The sequence below is a fragment of the Salvelinus namaycush genome, chromosome 13 (genome assembly GCF_016432855.1).
Source record: "Salvelinus namaycush isolate Seneca chromosome 13, SaNama_1.0, whole genome shotgun sequence".
Lineage (NCBI taxonomy): Eukaryota > Metazoa > Chordata > Actinopteri > Salmoniformes > Salmonidae > Salvelinus > Salvelinus namaycush.
Window position 1 is genome coordinate 31487341 of NC_052319.1, and position 23625 is coordinate 31510965.

At 47.4% G+C, this 23625-nt stretch overlaps 1 protein-coding gene across 1 annotated transcript in view; it reads left to right on the forward strand.

The window, feature by feature from the left end:
• The window catches only part of LOC120058088 (immunoglobulin superfamily member 3-like), a 168361-nt gene extending 145988 nt beyond the window's left edge, over positions 1-22373 (forward strand). Inside the window, exons 8-10 of the mRNA XM_039006565.1 lie at positions 13700-14110; positions 19909-20358; positions 22123-22373. Of these exons, the coding sequence (XP_038862493.1) occupies positions 13700-14110; positions 19909-20358; positions 22123-22373 (1112 nt within the window). The remainder of the gene's footprint in view (positions 1-13699; positions 14111-19908; positions 20359-22122) is intronic.
• Positions 22374-23625: the final 1252 nt, after the last annotated feature.

Below are 23625 nucleotides of genomic sequence, written 5' to 3' on the forward strand. Positions count from 1 at the left end.
TGAATGAATGCTTACGAGCCTGCTGGTGCCTACCATCGCTCAGTCAGACTGCTCTATCAAATCATAGACTTAATTATAACATAATAACACACAGAAATACGAGCCTTAGGTCATTAATATGGTCGAATCCGGAAACTATCATCTCGAAAACAAAACGTTTATTCTTTCAGTGAAATACGGAACCGTTCCGTATTTTATCTAACGGGTGGCATCCATAAGTCTAAATATTCCTGTTACATTGCACAACCTTCAATGTTATGTCATAATTACGTAAAATTCTGGCAAATTAGTTCGCAATGAGACAGGCGGCCCAAACTGTTGCATATACCCTGACTCTGCGTGCAATGAACGCAGGAGAAGTGACACAATTTCAGCTGGTTAATATTGCATGCTAACCTGGATTTCTTTTAGCTAAATATGCAGGTTTAAAAATATATACTTGTGTATTGATTTTAAGAAAGGCATTGATGTTTTATGGTTAGGTACACGTTGGAGCAACGACAGTCCTTTTTCGCGAATGCGCACTGCATCGATTATATGCAACGCAGGACACGCTAGATAAACTAGTAATATTATCAACCATGTGTAGTTAACTAGTGATTATGATTGATTTATTGATTGTTTTTATAAGATACGTTTAATGCTAGCTAGCAACTTACCTTGGCTTCTTACTGCATTCGCGTAACAGGCGAGCTCCTCGTGAGGCAGGTGGTTAGAGCGTTGGACTAGTTAACCGTAAGGTTGCAAGATTGAATCCCTGAGCTGACGAGGTAAAACTCTGTCGTTCTGCCCCTGAACAAGGCAGTTAACCCACTGTTCCTAGGCCGTCATTGAAAATAAGAATGTGTTCTTAACTGACTTGCCTAGTTAAATAAAGGTGTAAAAAAATTAACATTTAAAAATCGGCAAAATCGGCGTCCAAAATTACCGATTTCCGATTGTTATGAAAACTTGAAATCGGCCCTAATTAATCGGCCATTCCGATTAATCGGTCGACCTCTAATCTTGACCAGGTCGCAGTTGTAAATGGGAACTTGTTCTCAACTAGCTTACCTGGTTAAATAAAGGTGAAAGAAGTCTATTTTTTTTATATAAAAATGAAACATTTTTCTCATCAATCTACACACAATACCACATAATGACAAAAAGAAAAAACATAAATAACTTATTTACATAAGTATTCAGACCCTTTGCTATGAGACTCGATATTGAGCTCCATTGCATTCTGTTTCCATTGATCATCCTTGAGATGTTGCTACAACTTGATTGCAGTCCATCTGTGGTAAATTCAATTGGTTGGACATGATTTGGAAAGGCACACACCTGTCTATATAAGGTCCCACAGTTGACAGTGCATGTCAGATCAAAAACCAAGCCATGAGGTCAAAGGAATTGTCCGTACAGCTCCAGGACAGGATTATGTCGAGGCACATATCTGGGTAAGTTTACCACATTATTTTCCAGCATTGACGGTCCCCAAGAACACAGTGGCCTCCATCATTTTTTTTATGGAAGAAGTTTGGAACCACCAAAACTCTTCCTAGATCTGGCCACCCGGCCAAACTAAGCAATCGGGGGAGAAGGGTCTTGATCATGGAGGTGACCAAATACCAGATGGTCACACTGACAGAGCTCCAGAGTTCCTCTGTGGAGATGGGAGAAACTTCCAAAGGACAACCATCTCTGCGGCACTCCACCAATCATGCCTTTATGGTAGAGTGGCCAGACGGTAGCCACTCCTCAGTAAAAGGCACATGACAGCCCACTTGGAGTACCAAAAAGGCACCGAAAGACTCTCAGACCATGAGAAACAAGATTCTCTTGTCTGATGAAACCAAGATTGAACTCTTTGGCCTGAATGCCAAGCGTCACGTCTGGAGGAAACCTGGCACCATCCCTACGGTGAAGTCCTCAACTGGCAGCTTCATTAAATAGTACCCGCAAAACATCAGTCTCAACACCAACAGTGAAGAGGCGACTCCGGGATGCTGGCCTTCTAGGCAGAGTTCCTCTGTCCAGTGTCTGTGTTCTTCTGCCCATCTTAATCTTTTCTTTTTATTAGCCAATCTGAGATATGGCTTTTTCTTTGCAACTCTGCCTAGAAGGCCAGCATCCCAGAGTCATTTTGAGCCTGTAATCAAACCCACAAATGCTGATGCTCCAGATACTCAACCAGTCTAAAGAAGGCTAGTTTTATTACTTCTTTAATCAGAACAACAGTTTTCAGCTGTGATAACATAATTGCAAAAGGGTTTTCTAATGATCAATTAGTCTTTTAAAATTATAAACTTGGATTAGATAACACAACGTGCCATTGGAACAGCTACGATAGTCATTTAAAACATTAACAATGTCAACACTGTATTTCTGATCAATTTGATGTTATTTTAATGGACAAAAAATGTGCTTTTTGTCTTATACATAGAGATAGCTCGAGGGAAGGGGGAGGTCTGCAGTCAGCGCTGGCTTCTCTCAACAATATCTACGACCACAGTCCACCACTGATTTAATGGACATCATTTATGTTTACTGGCAGACCCCCTTTCCCTTCACAAACATTTGTGTACACACTCACGCTTGTGGGCACACACACACATACGCAGCGTGTACACATGCAAGGACGCACACACACGCATGCAGGCCTGTCTGGTATGACTTTATTCTCCCATTTCCATGCCTGCTTCTAGTGGGTCATTAAACACTACCCAGAGTTCCCCTGCCATGACCCTCCTCGCCGCTTTCCTCACCTTCCCTCTCCCCCCTCCCTCCCTCCCTCCCTCCCTCCCTCCCTCCCTCCCTCCCTCCCTCCCTCCCTCCCTCAACTCTCCCTTTCCCATTAGGCCAGGCAGAGTCCAGTGATCCATCTCTGAGACTGCAAGCAGGAGGCAGAGGAGAAAGGCAGCCGGATGTGTGTGTTCACATAAGTACGTGTTTTTGTGTGGGATGCTGCCGTTGGGTGTGTGCAGATCCCCATAATTACCCCAATCGTAATGACATCGGGGTGGGGGTGGGGGGGGTAATCTCCCTTCGACACAAAAGGATCAGAGATACATCGGCATCATTAGCGTAGAAATAAGCTCCCCATTATAGCAGAGGAACAGAGGAGCAGCCGCTCCACAGCCAGGGGATAGCCCCATCCCTCATCCATCATCTCTCATCCCTTCCGGAAGGGAACCCGCTCAGACCTCTCCCCAGAGATAGTGCTCCGGGCCAGGGAGGAGTGGCCCAGCTGGTGAGCCGTCCTGGGGGATGAGAGTGTGTCTGAGCTTTTGACCCCCTACATCCCTCTGGGACTCAGCCTGTGGCTAGACTAATGCTAACAGAGGAGCGGGCTGGGTTTAAAATGTTAAGCCTCCCTGAGTGGCGACCCAAGAGCCCCCGCTGGTCCCAAATCCTCCCAGGAGAACTCTCTCCCCGTGTTTTTTTTATTTTATTTTTTTAGCTTCCCTTCATCTGCTATTTCCCCATGCTCCTTCTTGCTTCCTTTCTTTTCTCTTTGCTGCTTCTGTCTCCTGTTCTCACTCCTCTCTCATCACCCTGTGCTGCTTCTGTCTCCTGTTCTCACTCCTCTCTCTTCACCCTGTGCTGCTTCTGTCTCCTGTTCTCACTCCTCTCTCTTCACCCTGTGCTGCTTCTGTCTCCTGTTCTCACTCCTCTCTCTTCACCCTGTGCTGCTTCTGTCTCCTGTTCTCACTCCTCTCTCTTCACCCTGTGCTGCTTCTGTCTCCTGTTCTCACTCCTCTCTTCACCCTGTGCTGCTTCTGTCTCCTGTTCTCACTCCTCTCTTCACCCTGTGCTGCTTCTGTCTCCTGTTCTCACTCCTCTCTCTTCACCCTGTGCTGCTTCTGTCTCCTGTTCTCACTCCTCTCTTCACCCTGTGCTGCTTCTGTCTCCTGTTCTCACTCCTCTCTTCACCCTGTGCTGCTTCTGTCTCCTGTTCTCACTCCTCTCTTCACCCTGTGCTGCTTCTGTCTCCTGTTCTCACTCCTCTCTTCACCCTGTGCTGCTTCTGTCTCCTGTTCTCACTCCTCTCTTCACCCTGTGCTGCTTCTGTCTCCTGTTCTCACTCCTCTCTTCACCCTGTGCTCCTCCTCTCCTATTTTTTCATTAATTTACCTTTTTTCATGAATTTTCTAATCCTCATCTTCATGTCCTCTGCCACAATGACATGAGGACTTGTAGGCCTGAAATAGTGAAGCAAAGACAGTACAGTATGAAGATAGACAGAAACTGCTTCTCCAATAGAAATCCCAGATCATGCGTGTAGGTCCTATCATGGTGATGTTGGCTAGCTATGCTCATGTGCAGAAACACGTCATCTGGTCTAACTGTTTTTGACGAAAATGAAAACGGGTCACTTTGTCACTTTCACGAGGTTGGAGAAATAACATGTTCAACTACTTAAGACATTGGCTCGACTCTAGGTTGATTTCGAGAAAATTAACAACTAAGGAATAATTTGTCACTTCTCTCGTTGACTTCTCAAACCCCAAATCGCGGACTGATCTGATGGTCTATTTCGCAAGCGTTCCCAGAAGTCTCACGATGTTGCACCTCTTGACTTTAGAAACTGTGACTGAAGCATCACTCATCAAAAGGCCTGTGTAGGTGGAGAGATGCTAGCAGGCCCCTAGGCTGAGTGGGGAGTAATCATATTGTCATTGTCCCAAATGGCACCCTATTTTCTATAGGGTGCCATTTGGGGATAGGGGATACCTAGTCAGTTGCACAACTGAATGCATTCAACCGAAATGTGTCTTCCGCATTTAACCCAACCCCTCTGAATTATGTATCCAATGTTTCCAGCTGTCAAGTCTTTTCAGATGAATGATCATAAAGCGCAGAAAACACTATTTAAGACTGAGCAGCAAAATGTGAACCAGGGACTGACACCACCTCCTGTATGAGCTCTTCATCGGAGCCTCATGAATATGCATGACCCCGTAGGTGAGTCTTCTGAATATTCATGTCCTGGCAGGTGATGAGACTGGCTGTGATTGGCAGGGGCACGGTGTCTGGGACAGACAGCAGCAGGGGTTAGAGAGAGAGAAGGGGGTGAGAGATGGAGAGAGAAGGGGGTGAGAGATGGAGAAAGAAGGGGGTGAGAGATGGAGAGAGGAGTGGTGAGAGATTGAGAGATGGAGGGATGAGAAAGAGAGATGGAGACAGCAGAGGGAGGTGGAGAGCACAAGAGCGAGATGGAGTGAGAGGAAGGGGTTAGAGAGAGAGAGTTAGACAGACTGACAGAGTAGGGGAGCGATATGGAGTGAAAGGAAGGGGTTAGAGAGAGATAGAGTTGGACAGACCGACAGAGAAGGAGAGCGAGATGGAGTGAGAGGAAGGGGTTAGAGAGAGAGAGTTAGACAGACCGACAGAGAAGGAGAGAGAGAGAAGGAGATTGAGATAAGATATCAACCTAGGGAGTGCAACAGTCTTCATCTGCACAGAGATGGAAACTCTCAGAATGATCTATTGCGTAATGGGCAATTCCACGCTAACAGTAATCAGATTTTTTGCTTTAAAATGTATGTTAAACAAACCATACAACTCTATGCACAATGACTACTTTTAACACTTTCTACAGAAGATGTGGATCATTGGTTTTTGTTTGACATCCATTTTAAAGTGAAACATCTTAGTCTGTGTCACTCTGTTAACGTGGAATTGCCCTAATCAGAACTGACACTGGTTGAGATTGCCGTCTGGATGAATGCTGGAAGGTTTGTTTCCTGCGTAGTATTTAATACTCCACATCCCTATAGTTGGGCTGTTTTGCACCGGTCTGAGAATTGTAATTGATGTTGTGTCATTCAGTTCAGGCAGACAGACAGATAGGCGGTGTTCTGATTAGACTGCTAGTGAGTGATGGTGAGAGGTTGGAGAGATACTGCAGAGCACAGCCTTAACAGTACACTTTCCTCCCCACCCCCTGGACCATAAAATACCTCCCCCGTTTTCATCTGTTCCTGCACTTGGCTCGGCAAATAAAGAACCGCCTCACCGCGTTGTGGCATATAGCTATGAGCTATAAATAAGGGGGAATACAAGTACGCTTTATCTGGGCTCTGCAGCAACACGCCACAATTATCGCCTTCTGATGACAAACTGGACACACTCAGGGAGGGGGTATGCTTTTCAAACATTTGTTTACTTGCTCGTTTAATTTTCCAACAAAGAGAGAACACTCGCTCTGTTTTTGGAGAGTCAGGGGCTGAATGTTAATTAACTGTTTGTTTAATCGTGCCTGGCGATGGCAGTGCAGTGCTCTCTGGCAGTGTTTAATTGGGTCTGCTCCCTGACTGGGAGACCCAGCAGGACTCCTTCAGGTATTCTGGCCACGCCCTTGGTCGCACTGGGAGATGGGGTTGCCCTGGAAACCAGCGTGGAGGGAAGTGCGATGGCAGCATTAAAGTTCAAGGTTAACTTCTAATATGATCATCTCTTCCTCATCTACACCATCTAGCATCGGATTGGCTCCCAATTCCCAGAATCCGCCCCTTTCACTGACAGTAGTAAAAAGTACGGAGGTCTCGGAGGGGCATAAATCATACACAGGATCTCAGCAGCACTCACTATCTCTTGCACTGGGGAGAGATCACACAGAGCTGAGAGGGAGAGTAGAACAAACCTCCGAGCCTGTTGAGCACATAAACACATAAAGGCATAGGCCTGGGTTTGAGTGACACACCAGCTAATGCAGAAAGGAGATGACAAGTGTTTCCAATTATGGATTTGTCTTACTTTGGTTTGGTACCCACGAGACTCATTAAAGAAACACACTCGCGCAGAACATCCAAACACACTTAACATAGACATTGACAGACTCTCTGAAACACACACAGGCATACAGATAAATGTAAGAATTCAGCTGTAAAGGGAATTGGCAGTACCCATACATGATGTATGGCCTTGTTACAGATGCATGATTGAACAGCATGCTCTATTCCCAAAGCATTAACACACACACACGCACACACACACACACACAGACTCTAACCTTAACCCTAACTTTTAAGCTTAAAATAGCATTTGAATAAATTCAGGACATTCAGGACAAAAAAGTTATGTTCCCTACTTTGTTAGGACATTCGGATGAATTGTTCGGACATTAGGTTCCTGATGAGGTAGGAAAACAGGTACACACACAGAGAGAGAGAGAGAGAGCCCCACACGTACAGCATATCATGTTCCCAGTCCATGTACTCTACAGCCCTGTTCTCTGCCTCTTCCTGTTGAAGACAACCTCATTTGAAATGCCACTGAACACGTGCGTGTGTGTGTGTGTGTGTGTGTGTGTGTGTGTGTGTGTGTGTGTGTGTGTGTGTGTGTGTGTGTGTGTGTGTGTGTGTGTGTGAAACTGGTCCTGGTGCGTAGTCTCCCTCTCTCTCTGCAGTGTGAAAAGGATTTCAGTAGCCCTGATCTTCTAAAGAGCACATATGGATTTCTTCCTATGGAGCTGTCATTGGACCCGTTTCAACACTCATGATGACTTATAATGCCTTCATAAGGGGTTATAATGGGCTTGAATAGCTGGTAATTGGTCAGGCTTTGAACAGGCCTTTCTGTAAAGACTGGTCCAAGGCAACAGGCTTTCAACCCCCACAGTGTCCTCTTTTCCTAATGGAGTCTAACTTCAAATGGGGATAAACAGCGCTGTGCTTTGTTCTGTGCCAATCAAATCCAGCACGGTTCCACTCCAGGAGATACTGAGGTTATTCTCTCCCGGAGGACGATTGGCAGGATTCTGGGGGGTTTGACTGGAATTCTGGCTGGAATGATTATCGGTGTTCAGACGAGTCTCTCCAATGTGGAGCCAGCTAATGATGACTAATTTCAGAACTCACTGGAGGGCCCGGCACTGTGGAGAGGGGAGAGGGCCCGGCACTGTGGAGAGCGGAGAGGGCCCGGCACTGTGGAGAGGGGAGAGGGCCTGGCACTGTGGAGAGGGGAGAGGGCCCGGCACTGTGGAGAGGGGAGAGGGCCCGGCACTGTGGAGAGGGGAGAGGGCCCGGCACTGTGGAGAGGGGAGAGGGCCCGGCACTGTGGAGAGGGGAGAGGGCCCGGCACTGTGGAGAGGGGAGAGGGCCCGGCACTGTGGAGAGGGGAGAGGGCCCGGCACTGTGGAGAGGGGAGAGGGCCCGGCACTGTGGAGAGGGGAGAGGGCCCGGAGATGCCTTTTAGCTGTGAAAATACTAAGAGTGCGGCCAAATGCTAACTCACACACACAGACACGAGCGCATTCACCAATCTGTGAGTAAGGGTGAAATTCTGTAGGCAGATGGTTGTGACTCCAGGCAGTCAGTTCTATCAAGGCTTAACACAGGCAATAGAGAAGTGTGTCTTACTAACAAGCCTCTATCTGTGTTGAAGTGGCTTCATGCCCTAGTGTTCAAGTGAGGTTGGTTATATTTTACATTAATAACGTACCTTTTCATGTGTGACTTGTCAGTTATTAATGTGTTATGTTTCATGGTTTCAAGTACAGTGAAATGCCTTTGCAAGCTATGAATCCAACAATACAGTAATCAATAACAATGTAATATTAAAAATAACAAAGTAGAACAAAAACACAATAAATAAAAATAAGAAGAATATGAGAAAGTACGTAAGCATACTATATACAGAGTCAGTCAGTCTCAGTACCATATTTACAATGTATGCTTATGGATACTGGAGTGATAGAGGTAGATACAGTTGAAAGTAAAAAATTAAATTAAGTCGGAAGTTTACATACACCTTAGCCAAATACATTTAAACTCAGTTTTTCACATTTCCTGACATTTAATCCTAGTAAAAATTCCCTGTCTTAGTTCAGTTAGGATCACCACTTTATTTTAACCTGTCTGGCTCTGGCGTTCCGCTAGCGGAACTCCTCCCACATTCCACTAAAAAGGCAGAGCGCGAATCAAAAGATATTTTTTAGAAATATTTAACTTTCACACATTAACAAGTCCAATACAGCAAATGAAAGATACACATCTTGTGAATCCAGTCAACATGTCCGATTTTTAAAATGTTTTACAGCGAAAACACCACATATATTTATGTTAGCTCACCACCAAATACAAAAAAGGACAGACATTTTTCACAGCACAGGTAGCATGCACAAAGCCAACCTAACTAACCAAGAACCAACCAAACTAACCAAGAAACAACTTCATCAGATGACAGTCTTATAACATGTTATACAATAAATCTATGTTTTGTTCGAAAAATGTGCATATTTGAGGTATAAATCAGTTTTACATTGCAGCTACCATCAAGCTACCGTCAGAAATAGAACCGAAGCAGCCAGAGTAATTACAGACACCAACGTCAAATACCTAAATACTCATCATAAAACATTTCTGAAAAATCGATGGTGTACAGCAAATTAAAGACAAACATCTTGTGAATCCAGCCAATATTTCCGATTTTTTAAGTGTTTTACAGCGAAAACACAATATAGCATTATATTAGCTTACTACAATAGCCTACCACACTACCGCATTCATTCATCAAGGCACGTTAGCGATAGCAATAGGCACGTTAGCGATAGGGAATAAACCAGCAAAAGATATTAATTTTCACTAACCTTCATAAACCTTCATCAGATGACAGTCCTATAACATCAGGTTATACATACACTTATGTTTTGTTCGAAAATGTGCATATTTAGAGCTGAAATCAGTGGTTATACATTGTGCTAACGTAGCATCTTTTTCCCAGAATGTGCGGATATTTTTATGACACTCCAACTATTCTGACCAAATAACTATTCATAAACGTTACTAGAAAATACATGTTGAATAGGAAATGATAGATACACTAGTTCTTAATGCAATCGCCGTGTTAGAATTCTAAAAATAACTTCATTACGACATCCAGCTTAGGTATAGCGAGAGAGTGCCCAAACTCTGGGCGCAAACGACTATTTCACATGTTCGACAGATATATGAAATAGCATCATAAAATGGGTCCTACTTTTGATGATCTTTCATCAGAATGTTGTACAAGGGGTCCTTTGTCGGGAACAATCGTTGTTTGGATTTAGAATGTCCTCTTCTCCAGTCAATTAGCACGGAAAGCTAGCAAAGTGGCGCTAAGCTCTCCTTCCTGAACAAAGGCACACAACGCAACACGCCTAACGTCCCGAATAAATTTCAATAATATAATAAAACTATATTGAAAAAACATACTTTACGATGATATTGTCACATGTATCAAATAAAATCAAAGCCGGAGATATTAGTCATCCATAACGACAGCTTATCAGAAGGCAAATCCAGGTCCCTTCTCGCGCTCTCCAGAAAACAGGAAACTGGTGACACGTCATGCCAAGAGCTATTATTCGACCCCAGATCAAGTTACACACTCAATTTCTTCTCTCACTGCTTGTCGACATCTAGTGGAAGACGTATGAAGTGCATGTATTCTAATAAATATTAAGGACATTAATAGGCAGGCCCTAGAACAGTGCATCGATTTCAGATTTTCCACTTCCTGTCAGGAAGTTTGCTGCAAAAGGAGTTCTGTTTTACTCACAGATATAATTCAAACGGTTTTAGAAACTAGAGAGTGTTTTCTATCCAATAGTAATAATAATATGCATATTGTACGAGCAAGAATTGAGTACGAGGCCGTTTAAATTGGGCACGATTTTCCCCCAAAGTGAAAACAGCGCCCTCTGTCCTCAACAGGTTAAGAATGTGAAATGTCAGAATAATCGTAGAGAGAATAATTTATTTCAGCTTTTGTTTCTTTCATCACATTCCCAGTGGGTCAGAAGTTTATATACACTCAATCAGTATTTGGTAGCATTGCCTTTAAATTGTTTAACTTGGGTCAAACGTTTCAGGTAGCCTTCCAAAAGCTTCCCACAATAAGTTGGGGGAATTTTGTCCCATTCCTTCTGACAGAGTTGGTGTAAATGAGTCAGGTTTGTATGCTCCTTGCTCGCACACGCTTTTTCAGTTCTGCCCACAAATTTTCTATAGGATTGAGGTCAGGGCTTTGTGATGGCCACTCCAATACCTTGACTTTGTTGTCCTTAAGCCATTTTGCCACAACTTTGGAAGTATGCTTGGGGTCATTATCCATTTGGAAGACCCATTTGCGACCAAGCTTTAACTTCCTGACTGATGTCTTGAGATGTTGCTTCAATATATCCACATAATTTCCCTTCTTCATGATGCCATCTATTTTGTGAACTGCACCAGTCCCTCCTGCAGCAAAGCACCCCCACAACATGATGCTGCCACCCCCACGCTTCACGGTTGGGATGGTGTTTTTTGGCTTGCAAGCCTCTCCATTTTTCCTCCAAACATAACGATGGTCATGATGGCCAAACAGTTCTATTTTTGTTTCATCAGACCAGAGGACATTTCTCAAAAAAGTACGATCTTTGTCCCCATGTGCAGTTGCAAACCGTAGTCTGGCTTTTTTATGGCGGTTTTGGATCAGAGGCTTCTTCCTTGCTGAGCGGCCTTTCAGGTTATGTCGATATAGGACTCGTTTTACTGTGGATATAGATACTTTTGTACCTGTTTCCTCCAGCATCTTCACAAGGTCCTTTGCTGTTGTTCTGGGATTGATTTTAACTTTTTGCACCAAAGTACGTTCATCTCTAGGAGACAGAACGCATCTCCTTCCTGAGCGGTATGACGGCTGCGTGGTCCCATGGTGCTTATACTTGCGTACTATTGTTTGTACAGATGAACGTGGTATCTTCAGGCGTTTGGAATTTGCTCCCAAGGATGAACCAGACTTGTGGAGTTCTACAATGTTTTGAGGTCTTGGCTGATTTCTTTTGATTTTCCCATGATGTCAAGCAAAGAGGCACTGAGTTTGAAGATAGGCCTTGAAATGCATCCACAGGTACACCTACAATTGACTCAAATGATGTCAATTAGCCTATCAGAAGCTTCTAAAGCCATGACATCATTTTCTGGAATTTTCCAAGCTGTTAAAAGGCACAGTCAACTTAGTGTATGTACACTTCTGACCCACTGTAATTGTGATACAGTGAATTATAAGTGAAATAATCTGTCTGTAAACAATTATTGGAAGAATTACTTGTGTCATGCACAATGTAGATGTCCTAACCAACTTGCCAAAACTATAGTTTGTTAACAAGAAATTTGTGGAGTGGTTGAAAAACGAGTTTTAATGACTCTAACCTAAGTGTATGTAAACTTCCGACTTCAACTGTATGTATAGGGGAAAGGTGACTAGGCATCAGGTTATATAATAAACATAGTAGCAGCAGCGTATATGATGATTGTATGTGAGTGGGCGTGCGTGTGTGTAGAGTCAGTATAAATGTATGTGCATATTATGTGTGTGAGAGCAAATTATGAAGTGAGTGTTTGTGTGTGTGTTTGAGTGTGCACTGCCCTGTGAGTGTGCATAGAGAAAGTGCAAAAATACAAGGGTAGACCATGTAGCCATTTTGTTAGCTATTTATTTAGCTATTTAGCAGTCTTAGAAGCTGTTCTGGAGCCTGTTGATGTCAGACTTGATGCACCGGTACCACTAGCCGTGCGGAAGCAGAGAGAACATTCTATGGCTTGGAAAGAAAGAGTTTTTAACGATTTTGCGGGCCTTCCTTTCACACCGCATGTTATAGTGGTCCTGGATGGCAGGGAGCTCGGCCCCAGTCATGTACTGGGCTGTCCGCACCACCCTCTGTAGCGCAATGATATTGAGGGCGTTGCTATTGCCATACCAAGCGGTGATGCAGCCAGTCAAGATGCTCTCAATGGTGCAGCTGTTAAAATGTTTGAGGATTTGAGGGCACATGAAGTGATAGAATGGGGCTCAGTCTTTGTGTGTACAAGCTGTGTTTCCTCTCCTAAAGCCTCTCCCACTGTGAGACACACCCGGTTGGTCATACCTGATGTACCTGTAGCTAATCTAATATCACACCTGATGTCCCAGTAACCTATCCACTACTGTACCTCCCTGACATCTTATTCTAGTACTCCCTCCATATCTCCCTCTCTTCCTCCCTCTAACTCCCACAAGTATCTTACCCCTACATCCTGGATCCCTTCCTTTCTCCCTCACTCCATCTCTTCTTCTCTTTCTCCCACAGCCTGAATTCCTTCATCTCTCCCTCTCTCCATCTCTTCTTCTCTTTCTCCCACAGCCCGGATTCCTTTATCTCTCCCTCTCTCCATCTCTTCTTCTCTTTCTCCCACAGCCCGGATTCCTTCATCTCTCCCTCTCTCCATCTCTTCTTCTCTTTCTCCCACAGCCCGGATTCCTTCATCTCTCCCTAAATCCATCTTTCCCCCTCTCACTATTAAACTGAATCTTCCCTACTCCTCCCTTCAACTTATTCAAGGCCTCCTCTCTTTTCCTCCCTCGCTCTGTTGTACACTGACAGCCATCCTTTCCCTCCCTCCCTCCCTCCCTCCCTCCCTCCCTCCCTCCCTCCCTCCCTCCCTCCCTCCCTCCCTCCCTCCCACTGTGTCTCTCTGTTCTCTGCCTACACACTAATATCCTCTCCTGTTCAGCAGGAAATGAAGACAGCCCGGACACGTCTGTCAAACAGAAATTGCATTGTATACCTGTCACCAGCATTCACTTGTTTCTATAAATAGGGAAATGATTGTCGAAATAACTTCTCTCTCTCCTCTATCTACCCCTCCCCCTCCATTCCTCTCCACCTGTCCCTCCCTCTCCCTCCCTCCCTCCCTCCCCCTCTTCTCCACAGTGTCTAAGCTGCGTGTGCAGAAGACCAACCAGTCCCTGGTCTACCTGGAGGACAGCCGTGTGCGCGTCAACTGCTCCGTGGCCTCCCAGACCAGCACCGACTCACAGCATGCCGTGCTTTGGTACGTGCGCCGCGCGACGGGCGCCGAGGCCGACGAGCTCTTGCTGAGGATTGAGCGCTCAGGCGCATTTGAGTATGGTGCGTACGCAGACGAGGAGAGGTTGAGGCGGCGGGTGCAGGCAGAGAGGATGTCGCCACAGCTGTATGCGCTGACACTGAACAGGGCAGAGAGCAGCGACTCTGGAACATACTACTGCCTGGTGGAGGAGTGGCTCACAGATCCAGACGGAGCCTGGTACAGACTGGCACGGGACTCCTCAGGCTTCACACAGGTCCTCGTCAGACAGCCAGGTGAGGACAAAGAGGAGGGAAGGAGGGATCAGGGGAGGGAGGCTGGTACAAACTGGCACAGGACTCCTCAGCCTTCACACACAGATATCTTCCAAAAGATACAAAAGATATAGCAAGAGCTCTCTCTCTCTCTCTCTCTCTCTCTCTCTCTCTGTCTGTGTGTGTGTGGTTAACAGTAGCTGTTCTTTGCCCATGTGGTGCAGTGACCAGTTGTGCCAAACAGCTCTCTACTCTCCCCCTGGCCTCAAGGCCGTCTCGCTCTGATGACCACATCAACTGCCCTGGGCAGAGCTCAGGTGGCAGAGCGGACGTTGTGGCTCTCGTGCCAGCTGGCACAGATGCCCATAGTCTGGCACTAGAGCCGAGGGGCATAACCCACCTGTCCAACCCACTAACCCTGACCCCACCATGTCCTCTACTCACCACTAACCCACTAACCCTGACCCCACCATGTCCTCTACACACCACTAACCCACTAACCCTGACCCCACCATGTCCTCTACTCACCACTAACCCACTAACCCTGACCCCACCATGTCCTCTACTCACCACTAACCCACTAACCCTAACCCCACCATGTCCTCTACTCACCTCTAACCCACTAACCCTGACCTCACCATGTCCTCTACTCACCTCTAACCCACTAACCCTGACCTCACCATGTCCTTTACTCACCTCTAACCCACTAACCCTGACCCCACCATGTCCTCTACTCACCACTAACCCACTAACCCTGACCCCACCATGTCCTCTACTCACCACTAACCCACTAACCCTGACCCCACCATGTCCTCTACTCACCTCTAACCCACTAACCCTGACCCCACCATGTCCTCTACTCACCTCTAACCCACTAACCCTGACCCCACCATGTCCTCTACTCACCACTAACCCTGACCCCACCATGTCCTCTACTTACCTCCAACCCACTAACCCTGACCCAACCATGTCCTCTACTCACCTCCAACCCACTAACCCTGACCCCACCATGTCCTCTACACACCTCTAACCCACTAACCCTGACCCCACCATGTCCTCTACTCACCACTAACCCACTAACCCTGACCCCACCATGTCCTCTACTCACCACTAACCCACTAACCCTGACCCCACCATGTCCTCTACACACCTCCAACCCACTAACCCTGACCCCACCATGTCCTCTACACACCACTAACCCACTAACGCTGACCCCACCATATCCTCTACTCACCACTAACCCTGACCCCACCATGTCCTCTACTCACCTCCAACCCACTAACCCTGACCCCACCATGTCCTCTACTCACCTCTAACCCTGACCCCACCATGTCCACTACACACCACTAACCCTGACCCCACCATGTCCACTACACACCACTAACCCTGACCCCACCATGTCCTCTACTCACCTCCAACCCACTAACCCTGACCCCACCATGTCCTCTACACACCTCTAACCCACTAACCCTGACCCCACCATGTCCTCTACTCACCTCTAACCCACTAACCCTGACCCCACCATGTCCTCTACACACCACTAACCCACTAACCCTGACCCCACCATGTCCTCTACTCACCACTAACCCATTAACCCTGACCCCACCATGTCCTCTACACACCACTAACCCACTAACCCTGACCCCACCATGTCCTCTACTCACCACTAACCCACTAACCCTGACCCCACCATGTCCTCTACACACCACTAACCCTGACCCCACCATGTCCTCTACTCACCACTAACCCTGACCCCACCATGTCCACTACACACTACACACCACTAACCCTGACCCCACCATGTCCTCTACTCACCACTAACCCACTAACCCTGACCCCACCATGTCCTCTACACACCTCTAACCCTGACCCCACCATGTCCTCTACTCACCACTAACCCACTAACCCTGACCCCACCATGTCCTCTACACACCACTAACCCACTAACCCTGACCCCACCATGTCCTATACTCACCACTAACCCTGACCCCACCATGTCCTCTACACACCTCTAACCCACTAACCCTGACCCCACCATGTCCTCTACACACCTCCAACCCACTAACCCTGACCCCACCATGTCCTCTACTCACCACTAACCCACTAACCCTGACCCCACCATGTCCTCTACACACCACTAACCCACTAACCCTGACCCCACCATGTCCTCTACTCACCACTAACCCACTAACCCTGACCCCACCATGTCTTCTACACACCTCTAACCCACTAACCCTGACCCCACCATGTCCTCTACACACCTCCAACCCACTAACCCTGACCCCACCATGTCCTCTACTCACCTCCAACCCACTAACCCTGACCTCACCATGTCCACTACACACCACTAACCCTGACCCCACCATGTCCTCTACTCACCTCTAACCCTGACCCCACCATGTCCACTACACACCACTAACCCTGACCCCACCATGTCCAGTACACACCACTAACCCTGACCCCACCATGTCCTCTACTCACCTCCAACCCACTAACCCTGACCCCACCATGTCCTCTACACACCTCTAACCCACTAACCCTGACCCCACCATGTCCTCTACACACCTCCAACCCACTAACCCTGACCCCACCATGTCCTCTACTCACCTCCAACCCACTAACCCTGACCCCACCATGTCCTCTACTCACCACTAACCCTGACCCCACCATGTCCACTACACACCACTAACCCTGACCCCACCATGTCCTCTACTCACCACTAACCCACTAACCCTGACCCAACCATGTCCTCTACTCACCACTAACCCTGACCTCACCATGTCCTCTACTCACCTCCAACCCACTAACCCTGACCCCACCATGTCCTCTACTCACCTCTAACCCACTAACCCTGACCTCACCATGTCCTCTACTCACCTCTAACCCACTAACCCTGACCTCACCATGTCCTCTACACACCACTAACCCACTAACCCTGACCCCACCATGTCCTCTACTCACCACTAACCCACTAACCCTGACCCCACCATGTCCTCTACTCACCTCTAACCCACTAACCCTGACCTCACCATGTCCTCTACTCACCTCCAACCCACTAACCCTGACCCCACCATGTCCTCTACTCACCTCTAACCCACTAACCCTGACCTCACCATGTCCTCTACTCACCTCTAACCCACTAACCCTGACCTCACCATGTCCTCTACACACCACTAACCCACTAACCCTGACCCCACCATGTCCTCTACTCACCTCCAACCCACTAACCCTGACCCCACCATGTCCTCTACTCACCACCAACCCACTAACCCTGACCTCACCATGTCCTCTACTCACCTCCAACCCACTAACCCTGACCCCACCATGTCCTCTACTCACCTCTAACCCACTAACCCTGACCTCACCATGTCCTTTACTCACCTCTAACCCACTAACCCTGACCCCACCATGTCCTCTACTCACCACTAACCCACTAACCCTGACCCCACCATGTCCTCTACACACCACTAACCCACTAACCCTGACCCCACCATGTCCTCTACTCACCACTAACCCTGACCTCACCATGTCCTCTACTCACCTCCAACCCACTAACCCTGACCCCACCATGTCCTCTACTCACCTCTAACCCACTAACCCTGACCTCACCATGTCCTCTACACACCACTAACCCACTAACCCTGACCCCACCATGTCCTCTACTCACCACTAACCCTGACCTCACCATGTCCTCTACTAACCTCTAACCCTGACCCCACCATGTCCTTTACTCACCACTAACCCTGACCCCACCATGTCCTCTACTCACCTCTAACCCACTAACCCTGACCCCACCATGTCTTCTACACACCTCTAACCCACTAACCCTGACCTCACCCTGACCTCACCATAGCTCCACATTGATCTGGTACTGGTACTTCCTGTATATAGCTGCACATTGATCTGGTACTGGTACTTCCTGTATATAGCTGCACATTGATCTGGTACTGGTACTTCCTGTATATAGCTGCACATTGATCTGGTACTGGTACTTCCTGTATATAGCTGCACATTGATCTGGTACTTCCTGTATATAGCTGCACATTGATCTGGTACTGGTACTTCCTGTATATAGCTGCACATTGATCTGGTACTGGTACTTCCTGTATATAGCTGCACATTGATCTGGTACTGGTACTTCCTGTATATAGCTGCACATTGATCTGGTACTGGTACTTCCTGTATATAGCTGCACATTGATCTGGTACTGGTACTTCCTGTATAAAGCTCTGCATCGTTGGGAAGGGCTCATAAACAAGCATTTCATGGCAAAGTCTACACCCGTTGTATTCGGCGCATGTGACAAATACTATTCTATTTTATTTGGCTGTTTACAGACAAACATGGGTAACCCCCCTTTCCCCACCCCTCCCCTCCCCGTAACATAGTATTTGTCACATGCGCCGAATACAACGGGTGTAGACTTTGCCATGAAATGCTTGTTTATGAGCCCTTCCCAACGATGCAGAGCTTTATACAGGGAGTACCAGTACCAGATCAATGTGCAGCTATATACAGGAAGTACCAGTACCAGATCAATGTGCAGCTATATACAGGAAGTACCAGTACCAGAAAGCATATGTTGTGCCAGGGGTCCTGTGAGCAGGGCATTTTAAATGCAGGGTGAAATGTGCGGGTTTCCGTGGCATCTGCCCGACTGCAACATGAAGGTCGGACAGAAGGGCTGAAGCTGGGCAGGGAGTTACAGCGCTCATCTTTTATTTAAGCAGCAAAGTGGACACTACTCCCCCAATTACATTAATGCTGAAAAACACGCACACACACACACACACACTTTGACACACACATGCACTGTGACACACATACATATATCGGTTTGTCGCTTTCAACTCACAGCGACCCAAGTGTGTGTTTGTGCATGTGTGTGACTGTGTGTGTGTGTATGCATGATTGCGTGTGTGTGTATATCAGTGAATCACTTTCATGTTTTTTGTTGTTCTTGTATCTTACCTCTGTGTTTCTCAGAGGTAAGATGTGCCTTCGGGATCCCAAGGCTCACCAGGGGATTGGGTTATTATTATCAAACACCATATCAGGGAGCTCTTATTCCATATATAGTTATACATGTACTATATAAATATATAAAGGTGGGTGGCAAACTTCCAGGCTTGATTTCCCAGGGGGCCGTTAGGAGAGTCTCATTAAGGTGCTAAAGAATGCAGTCACCCAGGAAGTCAGACGGAAATGGTTCTCTGTCAGAAGAACAGGGAGATAAGACGAGATCGAGATGCCAGCTCTCCCCTTGTCTGTCTGTCTGTCTGCCAGCTTCCTCTCCTCTTTTAACCAGAGGAAACATTACAGTCTGTGAACAGCCTGATCTAACAGTCTTTTTAAGTTGAGTTCTTTTTTACTTGTTGTAACTGGGTCAGTGTGCAGGCCCTGTAGGAGTGTAGTCATCCCTTACAGACACTCTCCCCCTGGGCTAGAAGCCTCTAAGAGGCAGGCCCGGCCCTGGAGGGGAACAAAGGACTGGAAAGGCCACGGACAGCAGGTGGGGTCACTAACCAAATTAGTCTAATTTTCGAGGATTTTGGATTGGGCATCTGTGGGTAGTTGGGAACGTAATATTGACAGCGAAAGAGATTTTGCTATCACTGAGTTTATGACTGTGTTTTCAATTATGTGTATTGAAGTTTTAAAGTACATCATGTTTTGAAGCACATCGACATCTATCGTTCAGTGTGAAGTTTTCTGTTTCAAGGCAGGACAATTATTTTGCTGTTCTGCCCCAAGAAATCACTTGAAATTGTCATTTTCTTCTATTCCCCCCCTCCCTCTCTCTCCCTCTCTCTATGCAGAGGTGCGGTTACAGGTGGAGGAGTCCGAGTCTAATATCACCGTGTCCCAGTCCAGTTCCATCCGGTTGGGCTGTAGCATTCCCTCCCAGTCCTCCAGAGACTCCCGTTTCTCCGTGTCCTGGTATGTGGAGCGCTCCTCCATGCTCTCTGAGGAGGAAGAACAGGGGGATGTTGACGAGGGAAACCGGGCCTGTGTGTTCTCCATCGGACACGACGCCGTGTTCGGGAACGGGAACTGTAGCCCAATCGAGGAGGCGGGACCTAACTCACGCCTGCAGTTTGAGAGGACGACCTCTGACCTCTACAGTCTGACCATCCAGACGGCGCGACCCGCTGACGCCGGGCGCTACTACTGTCATGTGGAGGAGTGGCTGCTCAACCCCCGCAACGCCTGGTATCGCCTGGCAACCAACAACTCTGATGTCACCATCGTCAACGTGATCCAGCAGGGTAAATCAATGAATACATTTCTGTAGTGCTTTTAGAAATAAAACAGATAGTGCCACATGGCGAATGACAATATCCTGGGGCTAGAAACAAAGGCAATGCGATAGAATGGAGACGTATTATTGTTGTTGACATTTCAGCTGCAAAGTGTTTTTCTAAGGAAAGTGTTTTTTTCACAAATACATTTGTTACAAAGTGTTTAACAGCAACCCTGGCCAACCAACTCCTCCCATTTGTATCATTATTATTCTAGAGACTAAATATGAGATCATTGGCTTGTGCTGATCTTACTGATGATTCTGGTGTTTGAGGTAGTACTTACACAGTCACAGCTACGGTGTAGGCTGCTAAAAGTAGCATGGCAAACAAACATCAAACTACACCATAATGGAATGCTCTCCATTGATGTCATCTTTTCATCCATATCACACTCCCATCCAATTTTCTGTTCTCTCTACCTTGCCCTTCTCCCTATTTTCTTTCTCTCTCTCTCTTTCTCTCTCGTTCTCTCTTCTCTCCGCTCTTTCTTCTCTCCGCCCTCCCTCCCTATCTCTCTCTCTTGTTCTCTCTTCTCTCCGCCCTCCCTCCCTATCTCTCTCTCTTGTTCTCTCTTCTCTCCGCCCTCCCTCCCTATCCCTCTCTCTTGTTCTCTCTTCTCTCCGCCCTCCCTCCCTATCTCTCTCTCTTGTTCTCTCTTCTCTCCGCCCTCCCTCCCTATCTCTCTCTCTTGTTCTCTCTTCTCTCCACCCTCCCTCCCTCCCTATCCCTCTCTCTTGTTCTCTCTTCTCTCCACCCTCCCTCCCTATCTCTCTCTCTTGTTCTCTCTTCTCTCCACCCTCCCTCCATATCTCTCTCTCTTGTTCTCTCTTCTCTCCACCCTCCCTCCCTATCTCTCTCTCTTGTTCTCTCTTCTCTCCACCCTCCTTCCCTATCTCTCTGTCTTGTTCTCTCTTCCCTCCACCCTCCCTCCCTATCTCTCTCTCTTGTTCTCTCTTCTCTCCACCCTCCTTCCCTATCTCTCTGTCTTGTTCTCTCTTCTCTCCACCCTCCTTCCCTATCTCTCTGTCTTGTTCTCTCTTCTCTCCACCCTCCCTCCCTATCTCTCTGTCTTGTTCTCTCTTCTCTCCACCCTCCTTCCCTATCTCTCTGTCTTGTTCTCTCTTCTCTCCACCCTCCCTCCCTATCTCTCTCTCTTGTTCTCTCTTCTCTCCACCCTCCCTCCCTATCTCTCTCTCTTGTTCTCTCTTCTCTCCACCCTCCCTCCCTATCTCTCTCTCTTGTTCTCTCTTCTCTCCACCCTCCCTCCCTATCTCTCTCTCTTGTTCTCTCTTCTCTCCACCCTCCCTCCCTATCTCTCTCTCTTGTTCTCTCTTCTCTCCACCCTCCCTCCCTATCTCTCTCTCTTGTTCTCTCCTCTCTCCACCCTCCCTCCCTATCTCTCTCTCTTGTTCTCTCTTCTCTCCACCCTCCCTCCCTATCTCTCTCTCTTGTTCTCTCTTCTCTCCACCCTCCCTCCCTATCTATCTCTCTTGTTCTCTCTTCTCTCCACCCTCCCTCCCTATCTCTCTCTCTTGTTCTCTCTTCTCTCCACCCTCCCTCCCTATCTCTCTCTCTTGTTCTCTCTTCTCTCCACCCTCCCTCCCTATCTCTCTCTCTTGTTCTCTCTTCTCTCCACCCTCCTTCCCTATCTCTCTGTCTTGTTCTCTCTTCTCTCCGCCCACCCTCCCTATCTCTCTCTCTCCACCCATTCTCTCTCTCTCCCCACAGTCTCCACCCTGCAGTCGGTGGTATGCTCCAACGACTCTCTCTTCTACTTTGTCTTCTTCTACCCGTTCCCCATCTTCGGCATCCTCATCATCGCCGTGCTCCTGGTGCGCTACAAGAGCCACAGACACAGCAAATCCCAGGAGAGCAAGAACGGCGCCCCCTTACTGTGGATCAAAGAACCCCACCTCAGCTACTCCCCCACCTGCCTGGACCCACCCGTCCTCAGCCTGCACCCCGGCTCAGTGGACTAAGGGACAGATCCATATCCCTCATCCCATAGTCCTCATCGCGGACCCAACTAATAACACGCCAGGGAGGGGCTACTCCGGACCTACACCTGTCTAATCACTTCTGTGTCCAAGCTGTCAATCAATCTGTCCATCCATGTATAATCCCACCCCCCTGTCTGCCTGTCTGTGAGTTACCCTGTAGCAGCTCTGTCGTGTGGGTGGGTGTGTGAGCATGTGGAAATGTGTGTGAGCATGTGGAAAAGTGTGTGAGCATGTGGAAAAGTGTGTGAGCATGTGGAAATGTGTGTGAGCATGTGGAAATGTGTGTGAGCATGTGGAAATGTGTGTGAGCATGTGGAAAAGTGTGTGAGCATGTGGAAATGTGTGTGAGCATGTGGAAAAGTGTGTGAGCATGTGGAAATGTGTGTGAGCATGTGGAAAAGTGTGTGAGCATGTGGAAATGTGTGTGAGCATGTGGAAATGTGTGTGAGCATGTGGAAAAGTGTGTGAGCTTGGAATGTGCAGACGTGTGTATGCAGGACATGTGTGTATGCAGGACATGTGTGTATGCAGGACATGTGTGTATGCAGGACATGTGCGTATGCAGGACATGTGTGTATGCAGGACATGTGCGTATGCAGGACATGTGTGTATGCAGGACATGTGTGTATGCAGGACATGTGCGTATGCAGGACATGTGCGTATGCAGGACATGTGCGTATGCAGGACATGTGCGTATGCAGGACATGTGTGTATGCAGGACATGTGTGTATGCAGGACATGTGCGTATGCAGGACATGTGTGTATGCAGGACATGTGCGTATGCAGGACATGTGCGTATGCAGGACATGTGTGTATGCAGGACATGTGCGTATGCAGGACATGTGTGTATGCAGGACATGTGCGTATGCAGGACATGTGTGTATGCAGGACATGTGTGTATGCAGGACATGTGTGTATGCAGGACATGTGCGTATGCAGGACATGTGCGTATGCAGGACATGTGCGTATGCAGGACATGTGCGTATGCAGGACATGTGTGTATGCAGGACATGGTGTGGAAGTATGAGTGTTTATCTCTTGCTCTCTTTTTTTTCCTTTCTCTCTCCTTCTTTTTTCTCCCTGTCCAGTGGAAAACTGGATTTCATAGCTATACTTTATTTATTTGTATTTCTCAGAAACAGTAGTCTGTTTTTCAAAAGATGTGAAGATCACTAGAATGGAACAATCTGGGAACAGGAAAATGACAAGTCAAGGATCCTATAGTATAGGT